Here is a 21,325-nt window from a genome sequence, read left to right as displayed (position 1 = left end):
CTTATTTCAAGTCTCACAATAAACTTTAGTCATTCCAATCTCTCCTTTCTCCTGCCAAGAAAACCTGGCTCCTACTTGAATGAGTTTCTTTTGCAGAAGCTGAAGGTTGTCACAGGAAGGAAAAAACCACTCCGAAACACACGAATGCACAGTGAACAGCTGGGAAGGAGAGCAGTAAAGACCAAGACTGGCTGTACGAAGAGTCCAAGTTCTACCCATGCGCTCTTAGAAGTTGGTGTGCTAAGGGAAAACAGCATGTGTGCTGTGGATGATTACATTTCTACAGATTAGTGCTCCCATTGTTCTGTGCCTCTAGCAAACAACGAAGTAGAGACAGACTGAACAGGTAGAAACTGGATTTAAACACAAGCATGGAATTCCTTCACAAGGGTAAGAAGTTATTTCAGTAACTGGTAATCTCCAACCTATCTCTCCCCTCAAACTTTCCAAAATCTCTGCCTCAGCCATTAAGCAAACAACATGCTTATTCTCACCATGACACACAACTCCCTCCCCGAAAGCCACTTCTACCATTCCACTTGAGAAGCAACAGGGAGAACAGTATCCAAAACCAAACCTACTATGCAAGTGCATACTACTGAGTAACCACACTGCCACAGCCACTGTCTCCCCTTCTCTCATGGCATAATGTTAGTTCAGACAGTTCCTAATTAATATTTTCAGGTACCAATGCAGAAGTCAAGGTTTTTAAAGAAGCTAACAAGAAAAGATGGTTTGAATGAAGACACCTCCAAAAAATACGGGTGATTGCCTGGATATCTCTCATGAATGCCTAATCAGTTGTGCAATTTTCTCCTTAATACATAAAAAAGTTAAACCAAAATGCCAGCTTGAAGCAGAGCACTGACCATGATACAAAACAGGCTCCTAAACCAAACACCACCTATGGATGAGGCAAAAAAGAATCTACCATACTATTCTCCAAAATAAATGAAAATCATATTCAAGAAATCAGAAGTGAGACTTACAGCTTTAACGGAGTGGCAGTCAGCTGGCAGACTGTGATCTTAGAACCTTTTAAGGCAAGAGGCTATTAGAGGAACTTAGATTGGGCAGTTCTTGCCATGACAGTGTCAATAAAGCAACCAAAAATGGCAGAAGGCAGACATGGTAGATACTCATTTATCTTACAGGCTTACAAAGGGACCCCTGCAAGATGCCCATTTGAGAAACCGCAAGTCTTGCTCCAGAACACACCTTAAACAAAAGGATTTTAAGTTGACAAATAAAGCCAAATAACATCACCCTGAATCTTGTAAGCTTTCTGTAAGTGTTTCATTATCTCTGCAAAGCAAGAGCCTGCTTCCACAAAAGCAAAATGCCCATTATGGTCTCAGTAAAACAGTGTCTACAGTGCTCACATTCTCTGTCTGGGTGCTCCATGGCGTCTCAAAAAAAATCAAAAAGATAAAGCACCAACAAGATTTTGGGCCTGGGAGGTAAAACCTTTCTTGTTGTAGAGACACAATAAAGACCTTCCTACTCTGTGACAATGGCGCAACTGAATGGATCCACTCCAGCACATATCCTCCTGGAAGGAAGGAAAAAGGAGAGGATAGAAAGGGGAAAAGCTGCAGACATTAAAAGAGTGTAATCTCCAAGCTCCTTCATATCTATATTCTGGCGGGAAGCCCACTCTCAAAACAGAGAAGAGGAGTCAGCCACAGTCACACCTTTAGCCTTGGCTTGAAAGCCTTTATAGAACTGTAGTGAAGGATTTGAGCAAGGCTTTCAGACAGTGAGGTGGTGCTCTGTCCTATATATCTCCTTTTCAGTCTGACAGATAAAACGAACCTGTATTCGTTCCCATGCTTACTGCCGACAAAAAGGGACATAGATGGCCAGAATTTATCTGCTGAAACACCTTCACGTTCTGATTATAGTGACAGATTTAGTATTACACATGAAAAAAATTAGCTTGCCATATCCAAGGAGTCCTAGAAGCATCACCCACAGTCTCCGGCATCAGAGCTGTTCTAGACTAAAGGAAGTCTCTAGAAGAGACCCAGTCAAACTTGTTGAAGAAATCAAAAGAAAAGACAGGTTAGCTCTATAATTCTAAATTTACTATGTGATCTAAACATAAAACACTCAAAAAAGATGTTGAAATTAGCAAGTTCAACATCTATGACTTGTCTCTAAAGAATCTATTTTACCAGTTATGTTGGAAGACTAAAGTGCTGTCATTCTCCATTCAGAGATTCTTATGCCAGAATACACGAAGCCATCTCATTTTAGGTTAGGATTCTGCTAAAGCTAACCTTAAAACCCACTCATATCAATTTATCTGTTAATAACCTAATATTACAATCTGTATATATATTACAAACAGTATTAATGCTTTCATGCAGACATGACTAAGTTTACAGTTGTCAGCTGCATTCAATAAGCAGTAAGATGACAACAGTGACAGCTTAAACACAGGCAGTGCATGTAGAGAGATAACATCTTATTATACCAAATAACACAGGTATAGCTTGTGTCTCCCTCCTCTCCCCTGTCCATAAAAGCTGGTGTAATAGAAGTATATTACTAATACCTATACAAAAACCACTCTACTTCACATTCTTACACCAACACTACTGCTATTGCTATCACAAACTAAATATATCTACGTATTAATTCAAATGAGATTCTGGAGAAATTGCATGGAGAAAACGACACCATTAGTCTGACACACAGGAAAAGAGGCTTTAGCTTAAATTTAGAGGTCACATGCACACAAACAGTGCAGAGGCCAAGTTTTTCATGCCCCTTACTAGGTCATTAGGTAAGCAAAGCTGAAAAGATAAAATAATAAATCATGGAGGAGAAAAAAAACCTCAGAAGCCCACAAAAGATGAGAGCTGAAGGAGGCTTGTCTCCCGGGCACCCTGCACAAGCACAGGGCTCACTCCTTGCTCTAAGCCCCAAGAATAGTAAAACTAACTGGTGTTAAATGCCCCTTACACCTTTCTCTTTATCTCTATGAAAATGAAAGAAGAGAGAATATTAACAACTATATTAACCAGTTTAGAAAGATAAAGCACCAAGGCAATTTGCTATGGCTTAAACTAACTAAATAAATAAATCAATCAATCACTGTATTCCAGGAGAAAAGCGTGAGCTGCAGACAGCTACACACAGTACAAACTCCCTGTCCTCCATCAGATCTGGAAAAACAAGGAAATGGAAGCCAGAGCACCTAGATCAGGGCAAGAAATACACGAAGAAATACAGACACTGCTCAGATGAACGAGCAGAGAAGGAGGGACACAGGAGCGAAAAGGAGAAGAAAAGAATTCTGTATAAGAGATTTCATTGTGAAGTGTCAGCAGAAGAAATCAAATGAGGCACGAGACAAGTTCCAGCTCTAAGGACCCCCACACAGCAGTTCCTTCTAATCAGCTAGGAGAAATAATGAAGCAGAGAAAGAAAAAGACAGCATGTCTTGAACGCACAGACCAGAATTCAATATGAAATATTCAACCAACAAATTCAGCCACTACACAGTAAGGAATAAACACTTCTTCTTGCTCAGTATGAAATGAAAGACAACCTTAGCATGGCTGATTGAATTGCTTCCCTGACTGGGTGCTTACTGTGTGAATATTATCTGCAGGGGAACACACTTCTCTGCAGGCGTTTGCCTGGCTCTATGAATGAAGAACTTACCATCTTTTCTCTTCCCAGCAGAACAAGCCGCTCCAGACAAATGAAATGAAAGAATCGAAATATTAAGGTCTATGCTTGTGACGCACCCGCCTCACAAAATGGGCCCAGCAGCCACCGTATTTCTGGTCTTCCACATCATGAAGCTGCTTGGAGAAAGCTACTAGGCAGTGACTCTTCTGCGTTACCTCTCCTCATTTACATCTTACACAAACAAGGCCACAATGACAGGGAAGACATTCAATCACCCTGTACTTCCGAATATTTAATTGCTGGAGCATGAAATGACAGGTTCAGAGAACAACACTCCAGCGAGGGGAAAAAAAAAAAAGTTTGCCACGACTTAAAAAGTCAGAAAGGGATTACTATCTTGCTTTTCTGGGAATAGCTAGTGTTACCAGTGTCCTTCATAAAGGGACTTCACCCTGACACAAAAGACATGCAGCTTTAACATCATGGCATCTCAAGTATGTGCCAGTGAAGCAAGTGAACATGAAAGCTGTGATAGTAGCAAAGTTGACAGCATCCTCTGCTGGCAGCAGCAACAAAAAAGCCCAGCTTTTTGAGGAGTTCACAGCTCTGTCAAACACACCTCCCTACCACACTACCACCTGAGAATACTTGTATGACTGTGCTCAGAATCATCCTGTTTTAATCACAATATACGTAAAGGGGGAAAAAAAAAATCAGTGAAATACTTAAGGTACCCAGGGAAAATCCTGTATTTAAAATGAAATGTCTGAAGGCAGACTAGAAAAGATCATATTCCCTTTTCTGCTAAAACGGATTTTAACCTAAATTCCTATGCTTTTTGGTCTCCATGCCATTTAAACAATCCATTACTGTACTTCCATTTATGGGAAAGGGTTTGCAATAAATTTGTTTGCTGGGATTACACTGGGTATCACTAGAAGTTCAAAAGCAGATGTTGGGAGAATAGACTTTAAAAGTTTTTCAGGAGAACTTCTCAGAAAGAAATAATGTCTTACAGGAGTGCTGTTCTAAAGTTGGGATGCAGGGCGCCATTCCTCACTTTGACACAACAGGCCATTTGCTCTCCTTACAGGAAACTAAGCCTTAACACACATTCACAATCACCGAGTATTCCACAAAACCAATCCTTGGAACTTCAGCTATTTTGACAAAGTTGTACAGATAGAGCAAGTAAAAGTAACAGAACATGTCTGACTGTGTCCAACAGCCTTAAAGCAAAGAACTAAGTCCTGCAAAACCTCTTAGTGGTTCCTGTTCTGTCTCAAGATTTGAAGGCTCTAATAAACTCTTTCTCCCACGGAACAGATGGGGAGCCAAAAGATTCTCCTTTTCTGTATTTAACCAGTCTTTTAAATCTGTTTGAGATAGCCTGATGCATTCAAGGTAGCCTAAAGCATCCTTAATTTTCATAACAGAAATGACCAAGACCCATTTGCAGCAATCACTGCTCTAATTATTGATTGAATGACTTGACATAACCGTTTCCTACAGGAAGCCTGAGATCTCTGATTGGTAAACAGTAGGAAGCCACAAAGCAGTCTTGTGCTGACAACAGACTCAAGCAAGAGGGCAAGGCAGCATGCACACTTACTCAAAATCTTCAAATTCCAGATCATTTCCCTCTACAGACGGGCTTGAGTTCTCTGAAGTGGAAGAAGAGGAGGAGTAAGAGCGGAGACGGTTTTGTTGGTATCGCATAGAGCGCTGTCGAATACTGTCCCTCCGAGAAAGATACTGGATCATCCTCTGAGCATAATATGCAGCAGGAGACAACCTAAGCAAAAGATAGATATACAGACACTCGTTACACCAGTATAAAACGACAGCTAATCCTATTTTTCCTTTTGAGCTCCAAGTGCCAGGAGAGTAACAGCATATCACAAAATTGGCTGTTTGTATTTTATCCGTGAGTAAGACACAATAAATAAAGAAAGCAAGTAGAAGTAATTTTCCCTTTATATACTACACTCCCCCGTGATTCCCTTGTTGTGCGAACAGAAGCACTACACAGTACCTATAGAAAAAAAGCTTATCCACAGCACAGAAAACTTTGCTTCTCAGGACTCTTTGGAGCCCACTGTTTCGTTTATTATCAGTTCAAACAACTAACCCCAGCAAGCATCCCTGATAAAAATCAAGCCCACTCCCAACACTGCTTGCAATGCCCAACAGCAGCAGTGTTCAAATATACATTGAAGGAAGGTGCTTTTGTTTTGAGGGTACTTATGGAGCACCTTAAGTATTAAGCAGGAGAAAAGAAAAGGTTTAACAGCTTTGTTTAACTACTTTGTAATCCAAATGGTAGGGATTTCATTTCATCAGATCCACTAGATGTATGCTAAGAGAAGGTTAGTTAAAAGCCTTGCATCCCACCTGAAAGAAAACCTTTTTCTCTGCAATTAACTCTTAATTCTCTCTCATGCATAACTTGGCTTTTGTTTACATCAGCTATCATGAGCCAGTATTACCCCCTCCTTGATGTTAGAGAGGTAAAAATCACTCTCTCTTTTCCTACCCTGCATGTATCCGTAGCTCCTAGCACACGCTTTCTGTATCACAGTTACTGAGTTTTAAAGACACCTCAGATGCTTGAATAATTATTTCTTTAGCCTTATTTGGATTAGACTTGGACTCTAATTTGGGAGGGAGCAGGGAGGATGACAACAACCCCCACGCAGGTAATGAGATATTAAGATGTCTATTCCTTTAACTTCTGGCTCCCTCCCTGACCCCCTTCCATATATGTGTTTGTATTTTTATGACCCTGGGAAGTACCAGCCTGGTAACTTGAATTGAATAAAAAAAAAAGAACAAAATCAATCTCATTTCCTGCAAAGGCACCATGGGCAACAGACTGATAATGGACAGAGCAGCCCTAATTTTCAATCTACAAATGAAAGTGTGAACAGCTTTAAACAAAGAAAAGTAAAACAAAAAAACTCAAATGAACCGTAAATTCCAGGGGATAGTCTAGAGATGAAAACATACTAATTTGCAACCACAAAGAGAGGTAGCCTGTCTGCTTATAGGAATGCTACCAATCTTCAGAACACAGTTTCAAGCTAAATTTGTTTTACAGTGGACCTCCCCGTCAGCCATTAAGATTCTTAAGGATATGTGCAACTTTACAGTGGCCAATACCACACAGTTTCACTGTGTTAGACTACAACCAGCGACAAAAACGCAACCCCATAATCATCTCTGATAATAAGATTGTTAGAAGACTTTTTATTTTTCTCCCTTCCAGAGCTGTGCTGATTCCATGGGAATATACTGGGAATAAGATCTTGCTTATATATGGGTAAGTTTCACATCCACAACAGCATGAGCAGCAAACAATCAGACCAGATCTGATAAAGTGCTCTGCTACTATCCCTAAAGTCTTATTTCAATGGAAAACTACATTTAATAATATTTCTAGAGACTGCTCCCTAGAGCAGCATGAAAGAAATGTACTAATTCTTCAAGGGATAGATCGTATTAATGTTGTTTTGGCTGCAGACACCCATCAAGGACATTCAAACTCCCATTCTGCCATACATTCAGGGCATATAAGCCAAAGAGAAGGCGGTAAGAAAGAAGGAATTAGAAGTCATGTAGACACAAAGAGAGAGTGCCTTCCCCAAGGTAAGCTCCCTGTACCCTACTACGCTGTCATCCTGGTAAAGAGACAAGTTTAATAGACAGACTATGGGCTCAGGAGTCTAAAAACTTAGTCAATAAACAGTAAAAGGGTAAGGGGAACGACATATTCAGTTTGTTTTGGATTCCTCCTGGATCTTTTATGCACTGTTTAATGAGTTACAGCTGTTCATGCTTATATAACGTAGAAGGCTTCACTGTACAAACACAGCACTTCTCTCTACTCCCCTGAAGACTTAACAGGCCAAGTACAAAAAAGCACGGCATTACAGCAGTGCACTCATAAATGAGGAGCTGTTGTCTACTTTGGCCTTTTCCATAAGGCAAAGCCTCTACGTATGCCTAAAAATAAGTCTACAGCATAATACGTGCACATAGAGAAAGAAAGGAACATGGAAACAAGGCAACACTGGAAAACATGAAGAGTGGTCTCAGCAGTCCAGCAGTGTAATCACTGAAACTTTTTTCTCTGCTAATATCACACCAGGGGAGAGTTTTACATAAGGATGTGAAGAATGGGTTTTGCAGACGTTCACTCTTCTCAAATTATGCAGCACATCACAAGAAAAAACACAATGATGCTTGTTAGAAGAACAAGAAAGAGTAGGCAATAAAGACCGGCCATAATGGATGACAAGATACCAGATTCAGCCTCTTGACAGCACATAGTATGTAGACTGGATAGACTGTGAAAAAGATTTCCAACGAGAAGATTAAGTCTGGTCACAGAGAGAAAGACATGAGAGATAAAATACAAAAGGGCAGGGGAGAAACATATTCAAAGCAACAGGCTAAGGAATTAATCTTTGCAGATAAGTGCATGCAAGGCAAAAAAAAAAAAAAAATTGTATTTTTCAGGGTGTATCTGCCTTTGGAATACAGTTACAACACAAATCAGAACCAGAACTGAGAGACACCATAAGAGATTTAGCTGTGCTGGAGGGAGGAGAAGGCTACAAAGCAGCGTAAGAAACACTGGTTAACATTAAACACACCTCTTCGGTTCATTCAACTGTTGAACACAACTGTAAATCAGCCTCTGACCAAAGTTAGTCTTCCAGCCAGCTAAACACATGGCAGTCACAGCAGGCTGCCTCATCTGTTTATTTCTCACCTGTTCTTCTAACAAAGCAGGGGGAAAAAAAAAAAACACCAACCCACAGGTAAAGGTTATCCAGTAATTCTTAAACAAAGTTTGCGTTCACAGGACAGTAGGCTGTATTCGACAACACCACAGGAGCTAAATTAACCTAGTCTGAGGTGACTGGACCCCATTTACTGGAGGCAGATGGTTCAGAGGAGGAGAGGCTATGCTGCCACACATGACCACCACAGAACAAGGCGCTGAGTGGGAGAAATGCTGCAATGCAAAAACCAGAACAAAGCAGCTTCTGCCTCATCCAAAAACCACGTCATCGAGAGGCAGCGCGCTTTCTAGGCACCCAGTGCTGCTGGCCGGCCAGTGAGAAGTGGAACTGAGGGAAGGATATGGTTTGCTACCATTAGCAAAGTCCAAGTATCTTGCTCTAAATGGCACCCTGAGGAATAAAAAGCAAGCTACTACAATGTCCTTCAGCTACAGCCAGATATCCAATCCAGCTGGTCATATTTATTGACAACATGAAAATTTTTACACAAAGGCTGCTTCTCTTCCTCCCCCATTTTACTATCTCCTCAGAAAGTAAATTTAAAAAAACCAAAAAACCACAATAACATCAACTGGAGAATGACTCGACCCAGTTGCCCAAGACAGCCAAAAGAATTGGTGTATCTGCATCCAAGAGCACTATACTGCTGTGCAGACCCCCAAGCTTCCTAACATTTCAGAAACACTGACACTGCTTATCAACCCTGCCTTGATGCTGATGGCCAGGATGTGTACTGACATCACAGCTCACACCTCTAAATGTCTCTCAGCCAACAAAGATGTTTTAAAGGGGTTACCTGATTGGTGTCATTAATTTCCTTGGTGTTATCTACAGTGGTGTGCACGCCACCAGTCCTTGAGCTGAAGGCAATGCTGGTAGCGGCCACCAACTTTTGGTTGCTTCCATTCCACTTAAGCCTTCAACTCACAGGCATCATTCAGCCTGAAGGTCTCTTTCCCGGTAACTTTCTAGCAGCTTAGATTTTTTCCTAGAGACCTACCAAACACCCTTGTGATGCTTTATATATGCAGTCTGGGAGCATCTTTTTGAGTATTTCTATTTAAAAAAAAATAAAAATATAGGCGTTCTTTGATGACAACTTTATTTGATTCCTCCACAGATTGTTTTCTGAGCTCAGGACATATGGAAACTGTGGAGAAATGACAGAATAGCCAAGCTGACCTTAGAGAAGTTCAGCAAGGCCACTGAGAAAGACTGCTGCAGTCTACATCAGAATATTCATGCTAAATCTCAGGGAACTTCAGAAATGTTTTCCCCGCCCCATTCCTGACCTGCGTTATTCAAATATAGCCCCATTACAGACAGTAGATGCAGAAACAAAACCAACACACACACTCTTAAAAATAAGTTCTCCAGATCACGGAGTTAAAAAACACACACACAAAAAAAAAAGACTCCATTGGAGACAGCTTGGTCTTAAGGACGAATATATATTTAATATATATTGAAACACACACACAAAGACATACAGGTGTTTATTTTAGCTTTGTTTCATTTTTCCACTTTGTTATTTAAGGATCTCTGAAAGTCGTAACTTTCCATTACAAACTTATGATGCTACAAAAAAAACCCTCAAAACGCAGTAACACTCATTTTAATCACATTCCCAATTTCTAAGTTAAAGGGATAGTTAAAAAGATCCTGCTAACCTGGCACACCAGTAAGGTTTACGGAGGAAGACTCTGATCTTACCCCACTCAAACTTCCAGCTCATGCTGATCATACATCTATAAATCTCATTCTCTGAAAAGGGCAATAATTTGCAACACTGGACTTTTCTTCCAAAGCTCCTTATAAACTCAAGCTACTATAGCTTCTACCAGAACCTAAAAACACTTGAACTGTCACATGAAGAGCATCAAATCAGTTCAAAAATGGCTTCAAGTAGAAAAATATTTTTGACAATGCTCCTTATGCTAGGAAATGTCTCAGGCAGTGATATGTTCTCATATATTTTACTGAGTTTCATCATAGCAGAGATCTGACAGAAGGGGGAGGGGAAAAGAAAAAAAAAAAAAGAATTCAGTAACCTCGGCAGGCCTTTCTCCTTTTCTTTTTTAAAAGGCAGCTCCCAGAGAGCCAGAATCAGTTCTTACAATCTTTGCTCAATAAATCTGCTTGCTTTGGGTTACACATTCCAGAAATAAGGAACGGTGCACTTCCAGACATTTAGCAGCTCTCAGCATTCATAAATTGACCTCAATGTAGTAACACCTTTTAATTAACATTTGTAAAATGTCATTTTCATCTTTCCAGGTAAATCAATCCCTTTACCTGTCATTTAATCAATTGCCATTTAGAAAGCTTTTACATTTATCAGCGTCATTCTAACAGGCAGTTGCTAAGATCTTCTGCAGTTACCTAAGTTGGTTTCCCAATGACCTTATGTAAAGGTAGCACACTCCACCTCACTTTCACCTTACTACAAACAGTTTTATTTACATCATTCCTGAGCCTTTGAATTATTTTTACAAAGCAACTTTCTTCGCAATAATTAGAAAAAAAGCCTAATATAAGATTTCACCTCTACAAGGCTTTATCTACACAGATAGTTAGCAAGGAGCTATTTATCAGCATAATTATATCTTGTGGCCAGTTTGCAACACAGCCTTTTATTTCAGAACTTGTACTTCTGTACAAAAATGCAGATTTTGTTGTTAATGATGTAAAAAATAATGAGATTTTAAAAAAAGAAAAACAACAAAAAAACCCACACCCTCCTTCAGCAGCTTGCATATTTAATTTTCATACACTGGTATTCCTGTACACTCCTTTATAATAAATCCTAGTAACCTTAATTTCATGCAGCTATGCCAGAGGTTCCGTCAGAGGCTAAATCAGATGTATTTTACGCTTACTGAATTTTCCTCCTTCATAGCTTTGCTAAAACCATCTAAAGAAAGCTTATTTGTCATGATTTATTCTTTGAAAGTTTCCAAAGCTGCTTGCTGTTCACGATTCTATCATTTCTTCTGACAGAGTCTGTGGGTCACATTATCCCATCTGTTGCTTTATAATACACTAAGTAGAAACTGCAAAGATCACTCCTTTCCATTTTTGATAACTCTGCCATGTTTGCTTTTTCTAGCCCTCTGAAACACTCCCACCTTTTCTGGAGATTAAGCAGCACTACAGGTGTTTCTATGTCTAATGTCAATGATTCATGACTCTTCAGAAATAACCGTCAGTATTTTGTTCTTAGCTAAGTATACTTAACACCCTGGTTATGCTCTCTCATATGGATATATTCATGGAGAAATTCCATTCTTCCAAGAATGTTGTCTGCTCATATCAGCTCTTAACTGCCTTTACTGCATTCTCCGTTACTCCTGAAGAGACTATTTGTTTCCCTTCGTTTTTCTTCAGAAGAGATTTCAAATTTATTGATATCATCTCATTTACTGTTGGACCTGTTTGCCACCTAGTGTTCTCCATCCCAAATGAGTTCAGGAATCCTTATATGCTTACTTCAACAGCAATTTCTTCCTCTTTTCCTCATTCTCTCCCAGACTTAACAGCATCTTCTCATTTGGTTTGCACCCTGCCCCCATGGAAAGTCATTGAGGAGGAGATGGGCCCAATATTAGAAGCATTCTGAAAGGATTCAGTGAGTTACACTGAAGGTATGCTTTTGTCTATGAAACTTGAATGCCTTTAGATTGTATTTAGCTCTTACCTGGCTGGATCTGGGTAGATAGGGTGTTCCCGGGACCCTGCTCCATCGTAGCGAGATAATGAAATGAGGGAAGACTCCAGCAACCTCCTAGAAAGGAAAAACAAATGGCAAAGTCAAAGACCATCCCTCCTATTTATGTCCTACTTTCTGAAACCTCTTAAGACTATTTCTATCATCAATGCAGAGATTTCTGCAACGTACTGAACTAGTCACTGATGGTATAAGTGTTTTCAACCCATAGCTATTCAAAGTGTAGTATTTTTGCTGCACAAGAGAAAGAACACCTCAAGTAAGGAAGAGTGGTCCCAAACCCGCTTCCAAGTTTCAAGAGAAAGACACAGATGCTACTTCTCCTTCAGAGACAAGACATGCCAACTTGTCAGGTCCAGAAACACCGACACTGCATTGGCCATCTGTCAAATTCTTACCTACTTAAAGGTGGCTACACAGGGAACAGGCCAAGGAGCATGGGACAAAGAACACAGCTTGGCATGTGGACTCTAAGGGCACCACTGGTATTTATTCACAGTAAGATATTCAATCCTAGTCTCAAGGCTCAGAAAGAGAGGTTTTCAGCTACAAAAAAAAATATGTTCATTTCCTCTGTATCTTAATCAGCCACAGGGAGAGATACCAAATTCTCACTCAAGAAGTAAATGTATGCAAATGCAGCCAGACAGCTTGAATATGCGAGAAGCGAGTCTGAGTCATGAAGGCAGCAGAATCAAAAGTATATAGCAGGAACATGTCCTCCACCCTGGCTTCTACGCACACCTCTATCTAGCTTCTTGTCATACAGCACTGGATGGCATTGTTTCAAGACTGACTCATTCAAGTCTGTTGCAGCCATTAGATTAACAAGAGAGATGATTTGGGGCGGTGTGGAGAGTGGAAAAAAATCAACTGCCGAAGTTTATAAGGCTGCTGAGCTCCCTTTCGAGTCTTTTTGCCCAGAACTCCTGCTAAATTTTGTTTTCCAGTCTTTGTAACTTAAATGAAAACTGTTGTGGTTTGAAAGTCAAAGAAGTCCAACATCACATCTGTTCTATTCACCCACACGCACAATTGGTGAGAAAGATTTTAACCTTTCAGTCTTAGCCCCACACTCCTAATTTGCAGTTAGCATTTGCAGTGCAGGAGAGCAAGCATCAACACAGGAAGCGGGAAGAAGGACCAGATACAATCCATGCCCGACTTCCCATTTCTAGCCAGATAGACAGTAGAAATGCAAATGAGACCGTTTTTTTCCAGCAGCAGCCCCCCCAGTCAGGATCTCAAGACAACTTTTCACTACCTGCCAGCAATTTAAACAAAAAAATAATTTACTTCGATTTTACATTATAAGTCTAGAATACAGAAAACAGCAAGACATCACTCCAGTTACTTGGAAAGGCATGTGTCAGCTCGAGAGACTCTGAACTTGCTGCAAAGCACTGGGACTCTACAGAAGGCAAGAAATCCTGTCCTCTCCAGCACTAAGTTGCTTGGCAACCATTTGTCTTATTCAGGAATAGTTATTACATCTCTTAAACTTTGAGATGAATTAATTCCCCAAGTTACTGAGTCAAAAGCTCTAACCTTCAACACTGCTAGATAATAGGAATCCCTTGGCTCCCCAGAAAGTTATCATACTTCAATCCTGCCTTGTCAAACCCTCTCTCCTGCTCCAAATGTGTAAATCAATATATGCAAAAGCAGCTAATCCAGAAAAAACGCTGCAACAGCTTTATAAGGTGTACCTGAAGTCCTATACCTATGAGGTGTACCTACCACCTGCATCATATATGAACTCTTTTTAGTCCTTCTGGGGGGAAAGGTAGATTAAAATTAGCAGAAGGGATATTCTACCTATTCAGTCAGCTGGTCCCTTTCTAAACCACTGTCTCAGAGTTCAGAGACTGGGTTACTACCACCACAATGCCAACATGCTTTTTAGAAGTCTGCTCTTCATAGCTGCTTATGCAAAGCACTCAAAAACCAGCAGTTTGCAAGCAGCCTGGATGTGCCGAGGCTGCCACCCTCCTGGACCGTTCCTGCCTAATCACTGGAGTTAACTGGGGAGAAAGGGCTCCCACAGCATGCAGAGCCTGGCAGGGCCACAACCCCAGAAACAGCAGCTGCCTCCTTACAGGTGTGAGCAACCTACACACAATACAAGTGGCTCCTCGGATGCCATTTCCCTGCAATGCCTACGGTGTCCTGATTATGTTCACACACAATTAATCATCCAACTCACCATCCCTGGCAAAAGTCTCGGTGCCTGTACACAACACCCTCTTTCCCAATCTTTCAGGGTCTATCCACTAAATGACACAGCAAAATCAGAGCCCCAAGGGAAGGTATCAATACGTGCTGCATGGCCCAGCAGGCTCTGTTAGAAAGGAGTCTCCGGGTACTCTCCAGCAATATTTCTCTCATCACCTTTGGAAAGGCTGGCGGCTGCCTAAGAAGAGCACTGACTTAGAGAGATCACCTTCAGAAAGCAGCAAGCAGCTGTGCTGAAGGAAATCAAAACGGTACCAACCAGAGGGCAACAGAAGGGAGTGGAAGCAGGAGCAGGGCACACGTCGTAGTAACACAGTATAGGTCTGCCACAAGTCCCTCTGCTTGGCTTGACAACGGCACTTCGAGGAATCTACATTCTGTCTGATCCTTGAAATAAATACTCGAAGAGCCTTGCTCTACCAGGCACCTTAGATGAGAACTGTTATGTGTTACTTCACTAAAACACAAACCAACAGTTGCCTGAGCCCCAGGACGGCCAGGTATCTGGGTAATCAGACTTCCTACAGGCCCCATGGACCCATGATTTTACCCTAACAGCCTGCAACTCCACCCCATGAAGCAACAGGAGCTGCTGCTGCTTCAGGAGCACCTCCTTCACCAGAAGGGCTCCCTAGGAAGACCAGCAGCTACGGGCTTGTGGGGAGTGGGGATGACAAACTCACTCCAGTAAACACACTCCCCAGGACCGCCTCCGAGGCTGTGCTGTCCCACGTTGAACGGTCTCAGCTAAGATGGACTTTCCAAGAGCCTTCCAAGAGCAAACTCAGCTCCTGCACTATCTCGGACTGAGGCACACAAGCCACATACTAGGGCCACATTCAGATCAAGTGGACAAAGATAATTCAGTTAACAGTAACTGCTAAAAGCTATTGCTAATTTTAAGCCTGATTGGTAGTTCTTAATTGTCCTACGACTGTGCCCTCCTCAGATCACAGAGTAATGAACAGGTGGATATAAATATATATGGTAGGCAAAAATCCAGTACAAAGCAACATGCAATCTCATGAGATCCAGATGGACCATCTCTGTGCTTAATGCTCCAGACAATAACAATGGCTGTACTGAAACCAAAGTACTAAACACAAAACCTATTATTTAACTCATGCTAGACTGAGCCCTTGAGGCCCAAGTTACAGATCCAAATGCATTTGATACTGACAAATGGGTTCAATAATAGATACAGTGCTACAATCATCAATAATAAAGGGTCCCATCTGTGACACCGGTAGTGTAACCTACTGTCCCCCAGGAAAGCACAGACAAATGTTTTTCAAGTAAGTCATGCTGCACTCTGTCAAGTCTTAGGTGCCACATTCATAGCTTTTGCCACCCAAAACCCCAGAAGAGGGCTTGGGAGCAATTCTGTTAAGGAGATAAACATAATTCATAGACGAATAGAAGCAGCTCTGTTACAGGGAACTGAGCCACTAAACACCTAAGTTTCCAACAGAGAAGCACACAAAGAGAGAACAGGAATGCATATTGCTTGCATCTCCTTTTGAAACATTTCAGTAGATCGTGCTTGACTCCTGAATCCTTTCTGGAGCTCAGAGCACCTTCTTCCTCTCCCACACCCCCCATTTTTGCTACCCAGATATATAACAGGCTAACACTAGGCTCTGTGGAAGCAATTGCTCCACTATCTCTGTCTAGACAATATGAAATTGTCACAAATGACATCTAAAGTACAATTAGCAGAGAAACTGCAATTTCCACTCTCCTCCTCCGCTCACCAGGAAAAAAAAATAAAATCACACATTATCATCCTCCAGGTTGTCAGTCAATGCCGCAAGGATGAAGATTAACTCTGCTCACCCTGAAAGATGCTTCTGGCCCAGCTTGCTAAAATAGGAGGAGGGGGATTGTATTTTTTTGTTGGTTTATTTTTTTTTTATTAAAACTACTACAAGAAGATATAAATTGCCTCTGTTCAGCAGCATTGAGATCTCGGCAGACTCCTGTCAGACATCAGTAGCTATGGAACCACCGCTCTACACTCGCTCTGTTACCTCAGGTCTGCAAACAGCAATCATCAGCAAGGGGTGGGGGGGAAAGAAGCAAGGTCCAAGTTACAGGACACCTTTAGAAAAGGGAGAGAGAAAGGCAGTGCACGCACAAATGACACTATGAGCAGAAAAGGGAAATTTCTCAGGAATGAAGCAGCTGAATGCCAGAAGCTGCAGCTCGAGGGGAAAAAAAAAGTCATGAAGCAACCTCCTCACAGCACATCAGCCATTGGACTATACCCACACTCTCCCCACGGGGGCGAGGATCACCACCAAAAGCCTCTTGGGACAGAGTGATTCATCTCGGCAGGCTTTGAGAAGATACTTAAGTGCAGCAAATTTAACTTCTCAGTAACAGTTTCTAAGGATATGCAATTCCTACACCACCTATTAGATTTGCTGGCACAGCAGGTGCATTACTGGGTAGCGCTACTCCGCAGGGCACCGAGGGAAGGGCTTTCCTCCCCATCCAAAAGGGAGGCGCTAATAAACAGCGCCGAGGCTTAGCTTCCTTAAAAACAAAAGGGTGTTCAGCCGCTGCCATCCTCCTAGGCAGCTATTGCACACTGACGACCAGAGCAAACCTGTAAAATGAAGGAAGCACTCCTGTCTCTCCACCCAGTCCCAGCCTTCAGCTATAAAGAGGGCCTAAGACAGAGCAATTCATCATTACCCTTTGAAACAGAAGTATATTGACAACTCTGGCAGCTTCTGCGAGCTTCCTCGTCTGGGTTTATATCTTCCCTGGAAAGGCTTTTATATTCCCGACTGCCCATTTGGAGGTGAAATTACCACACTACTTCATATTACATCCTTTTTTCGGCCCTCCAAACTACAGCCAGCAGTCAGTTCTCCTGAGCACTCATCCCTACGGATGCGCTCCTATGGTTTCTCATAGGAATGTAAAGAATAGCAACAGTTTAAAACTAGATTCCCTTCAGTCATCATCTTCTTACAGCAGATCAATTCTTAACCTAAAGATAACAAGAAAGCTGAAGCCTGAAGACAGCTGAATGTTCTCCAGCTGCCCACTAGCACTGCTACCCTCCCTCAAATCCTAAGCTCAATTATTAACTGTTAACAAGCCCAATTAATTCTTGGACATCAATTATAGCCTCAACAGAAAAAAATCTCAACCAACCCAATCTACTGGCTTGGTTTTTTTCCCTTCCCTTTTCTCAGAAGAACACAGAAAAGTTATTTCAGACATCTCTGTATCATGTTGCCTACTTTCAAATAGCAAATTGAAATCACGTAAGCAGGAACCATCAAGCGTTTTGTTCCATAGCTTCATTTTCCACAAAAGTTTTGTAGTTCTTGTCAAACAGAAAAACACTATTGCTATCACCAGTTTCATATTCAAGCTTAAAATAAAAAAAAAAGCAATCAGTATGCAGTTCTAAAGATTGCCTGAAAAGATGATTTCTAAAATTAATCCTTAACATAATCTACTCCGATACCTCTGAGCTAACATTTCTAGACTGTTTCAGCTTTCACATGGTTATGGTTAGACCCATTTAGCCTGGCATCAAAATTGAACTAAGACAGGTCAGAAGCAGATGATTAGAAGAGAAGAAATAGTCAAACAAAATTGTCAAACTTTTCTAAAGGCAGTTTGAACTATTTACAAGAGATAAACACCCTGAGAATTTCATTACTGGAAAACCTCAACACTCACTTTTGCAATTCCCCAAGTTAGCTCCTCCATACCCTTGGTCACATCTTTGCCATACAACTCATCCTCACCGAGGAATGAGAGTTGGTGATTGCCTTTCTTCTAAGTACCCAAGCCCTGTTAGGTATTCTTTTCATCACTTTTTTTTTTTTTTTTTAAGTTATTCCAAATAATGAACATCCTTTGCAAGAAAATTTCCTTTCTTTAGGGAAAGCAGTGACAGCAAAGATGCAACATATGACCACAGACATGTTCCAAACACAGCTTTTCTAAAACTCTTTGGCCTGTTTGTGAGAAAAAACTTGTGCTAACTCTGAAGGGCAACCAGGGACAGAGAAGACATCCTTCCCAGCTGGAGGTGTGGAGTTGTCAGAAAAGCAGGTTTGATATAGGACAGAAGTTATCACACACACACAAAAAAAAAAACCAAAACATTTTTCCACCTTCACGGATTCTGGGCAAGAATCCTGTAGAAAACAAGCTGTAAGGATTTCTCAGTCACAAAACAGACGTCAGGTCTTCAGCCAGGATGGGAAACAGTACTTTTGGAAAGCAGTGCAGGGAAAAGGAGTGCAATTACACAAGAGAACTGTAGGCAAGAGTTTGAACAGCAGAAACAATCATTGGGATTTAAGTTCTCTTAATCACAAGGCAGGGACCAAAATTTCAAGAAGAACATGGTTAACTCTTTAAAGTTCACCTGCTTCAGTTTATCTAGACAGTAATACCACATGATGAATTGTGCTATTACTACACCTCTGCTCTTGGACTAGGAACTTCAACTTCCATTTACCACCTGTTGCTGCAGGAGCTACACAGCACCTTTGGAGCTCATCGCAGGGAAGATTAGTGGCTCTGAGGAAGATGACAGATTTTAAGTGGACCCAAGGTCACAGTGATAATCTATTACTTCATCTGCTGACAAAAGCCATGCATCAGAACAAAAGATGAGCGAGTATTATGAGAGGTCCTCATCATAAAGCTCCTGGGAAATGATTAATGCATTATTTCAACAGGCGAGAAGCAGCACACATCCACGATAGACATTAGGAGGGCCAAGAGCAGCTATGGCAGCATTGATTAGTTTGGCAATAACTCCAACATGAAAAGAGTGATGAAAGATCTTGCACTTTTATTTTGCAGGGGCAAAACTTGAGGGGCAGGGAGGGAAGAAGAAATTTAAATCAGTTCAAGCTACTGCACATGCTGTTTTGGTCTACAGTGGCAGTTTTATACTGGTGCTCAGAACGGGGGAGGCAGCTCAGCCACGCTGAAGACAGAAATTGCATTCCTCCACCTAGACCCCTAACAACATGCAATTATATCAGACATACAGCTAGAGGGAATCAGTTCCTAGTCATCATGGTTAAGACAACAGGCTTGACAGCATGGCCAGAACAGAGCCAACACACTGAACTCCCTCAGCCTGCAGACGGCTTTACTCTTCTGAGGGCTTTTCTACCTACATTCGTAGGTATAACGTCGGTTTCAAATTCTCCTTGTTCTGGGAGTTCCCAACACCACAGATTGTGTGGACAGCAGAAATCTCTGCTTACCCACGCACGCAGATCTGCGTCAGCTTCTGGGATAATTACATAGGGCTCCTGCTTCTCCATAGGGAATTGAAGAGGAGGTGTCTTTCCTGAGGGGGCAGAAGCCGTACCGTTATCTCCATAGGCTTCTATAAGGCTTTGAAAACAGAGGTCCCACCACACATCAATCACTTCTTTTAAAATGCTCTTGTTGAGGCTGGAGTAATGAAGAGAGTCAGGTCAACAGATGACCAGCAGGGCAGTTCAACCACTTACCCCAGCCCTCCCACTTCAGGAAGACTGGAAGGATTTCATACTAATGCATTTCAAGCAGAAAAATGAGTCAGTTTCCTGGCAGATAATGAACCCTGTTTATTCACAGCCTTCAGTTCCAGCAGGTGCTTTCTCAAGAAGAGCAAGGGAGGGGGTCAGTTACATCATCACACAAACAGCCATTTGGTGCAATCAGTTAAATATGTATGTGGAAAACGTTTAAAATGCATGTTAGCTATTCAACAGACCAGAACAGTTCAATTGGAGAAATCTAGTGTCATCACTATTTCGGTTACAGTTATATTACTGAGTCAGATCACAGGTCCCTCTCCTCTTGCTCCAGGCCCAGAGAGTAGATGCATCCTGCTCTACTGCAAGTTCTCCAGCCCAGATTCTCTAATAAGGAGAGAATAATTGGATGAGGGCACTTTTTCCCCAGGCACACCACGCTGTGTGCATTTATAAAGAGCATGAAGAATGAGTGCACGCACACAATATATGTAAGTGACTGCACATCTAACGATTAAGGGCTTGTATTAGCACAAAAAAGAGGCACACCATAGTGCCAACATCTCCAGCTCCTCCCTACACTCAAGAAAGCTACAGAGCTTTCAGTTGAGCAAGCAGGCCTGAAATAGGTCTGAGGGCCTGCCCATGACTTGTTTCTTGGCAAAAGAAAAATAAAACAAGACTTGGAGATTGTTTTAACATTACTTACCTGAAGCCAGACTGCAAGCTCTAGGAACCACAGCTAGACAGTTCTTAAGAACAAAGATACCATTAATTGTAAATTAAGCATCATCTCCTAGACTGAATACTACAAATACATGAACTCAATGCACCTAAGTAAAGACTGGGAACAGGAGCAACTGTTCCAGGTCAAGTGAGGTTGTCCGGACACACTGCCGACCCTGCGGCACTGGAGGCCACGGGGAAGCCATGCGCAGACAGCACAGGAGACAGACAACCTAACAAAGGACGTTTTCAAGAGAGGGAAGTTATTCACACTTCTTCCTTGTCTGTAGGAAAGCTGAGAACTGGTATGTTTTATGGTATCCTCAAATAGGTATCTGTTTGAAGACAAATGTCTTTCAACTTCTAAGCAATCTGTATTTATTTAATAACTTTGTTGTACAGTCACCTCATACTCGCTTTCCTTAAAAGAAGAAAAAAACCCACGAGAAAACCCTACTCACCCCAAAAACTAAAACAACCCACCCAACTCTAGGTCTCATTAATCCTCAGCAGAAGCAAAAAAGTTTGGAAGCGTGTACCTCTTCCACCCTCATTAAGAAACATCATTGGAACTCAATTTCAACAAGTTCCCTTGCTGCAATGCTGGAGCAGGTGAACTCAAAGCAAAGTCCCAGAACTATGCCACAGACAGACACCTGTAGGGA

At 41.6% G+C, this 21,325-nt stretch overlaps 1 protein-coding gene across 4 annotated transcripts in view; it reads right to left on the bottom strand.

The window, feature by feature from the left end:
- Positions 1 to 21,325, bottom strand: part of AMBRA1 (autophagy/beclin-1 regulator 1) — a 124,789-nt gene that overhangs the window by 90,101 nt on the left and 13,363 nt on the right. For 2 of the 4 annotated variants that reach the window (XM_009895664.1, XM_009895666.1), the window contains 2 exons: positions 12,154 to 12,240; positions 5,258 to 5,440 (listed from right to left, as the gene is read on the bottom strand). In XM_009895664.1, coding sequence (XP_009893966.1) covers positions 5,258 to 5,440; positions 12,154 to 12,240 — 270 coding nt within the window. The remainder of the gene's footprint in view (positions 1 to 5,257; positions 5,441 to 12,153; positions 12,241 to 21,325) is intronic. The other 2 variants (XM_009895665.1, XM_009895667.1) reach the window with 2 other exon arrangements.

Source organism: Charadrius vociferus, unplaced genomic scaffold, assembly GCF_000708025.1.
Source record: "Charadrius vociferus isolate BGI_N301 unplaced genomic scaffold, ASM70802v2 scaffold111, whole genome shotgun sequence".
NCBI lineage: Eukaryota > Metazoa > Chordata > Aves > Charadriiformes > Charadriidae > Charadrius > Charadrius vociferus.
Note: the sequence above shows the minus strand (reverse complement) of the source record. Positions and strands in the feature narration are given on the sequence as shown.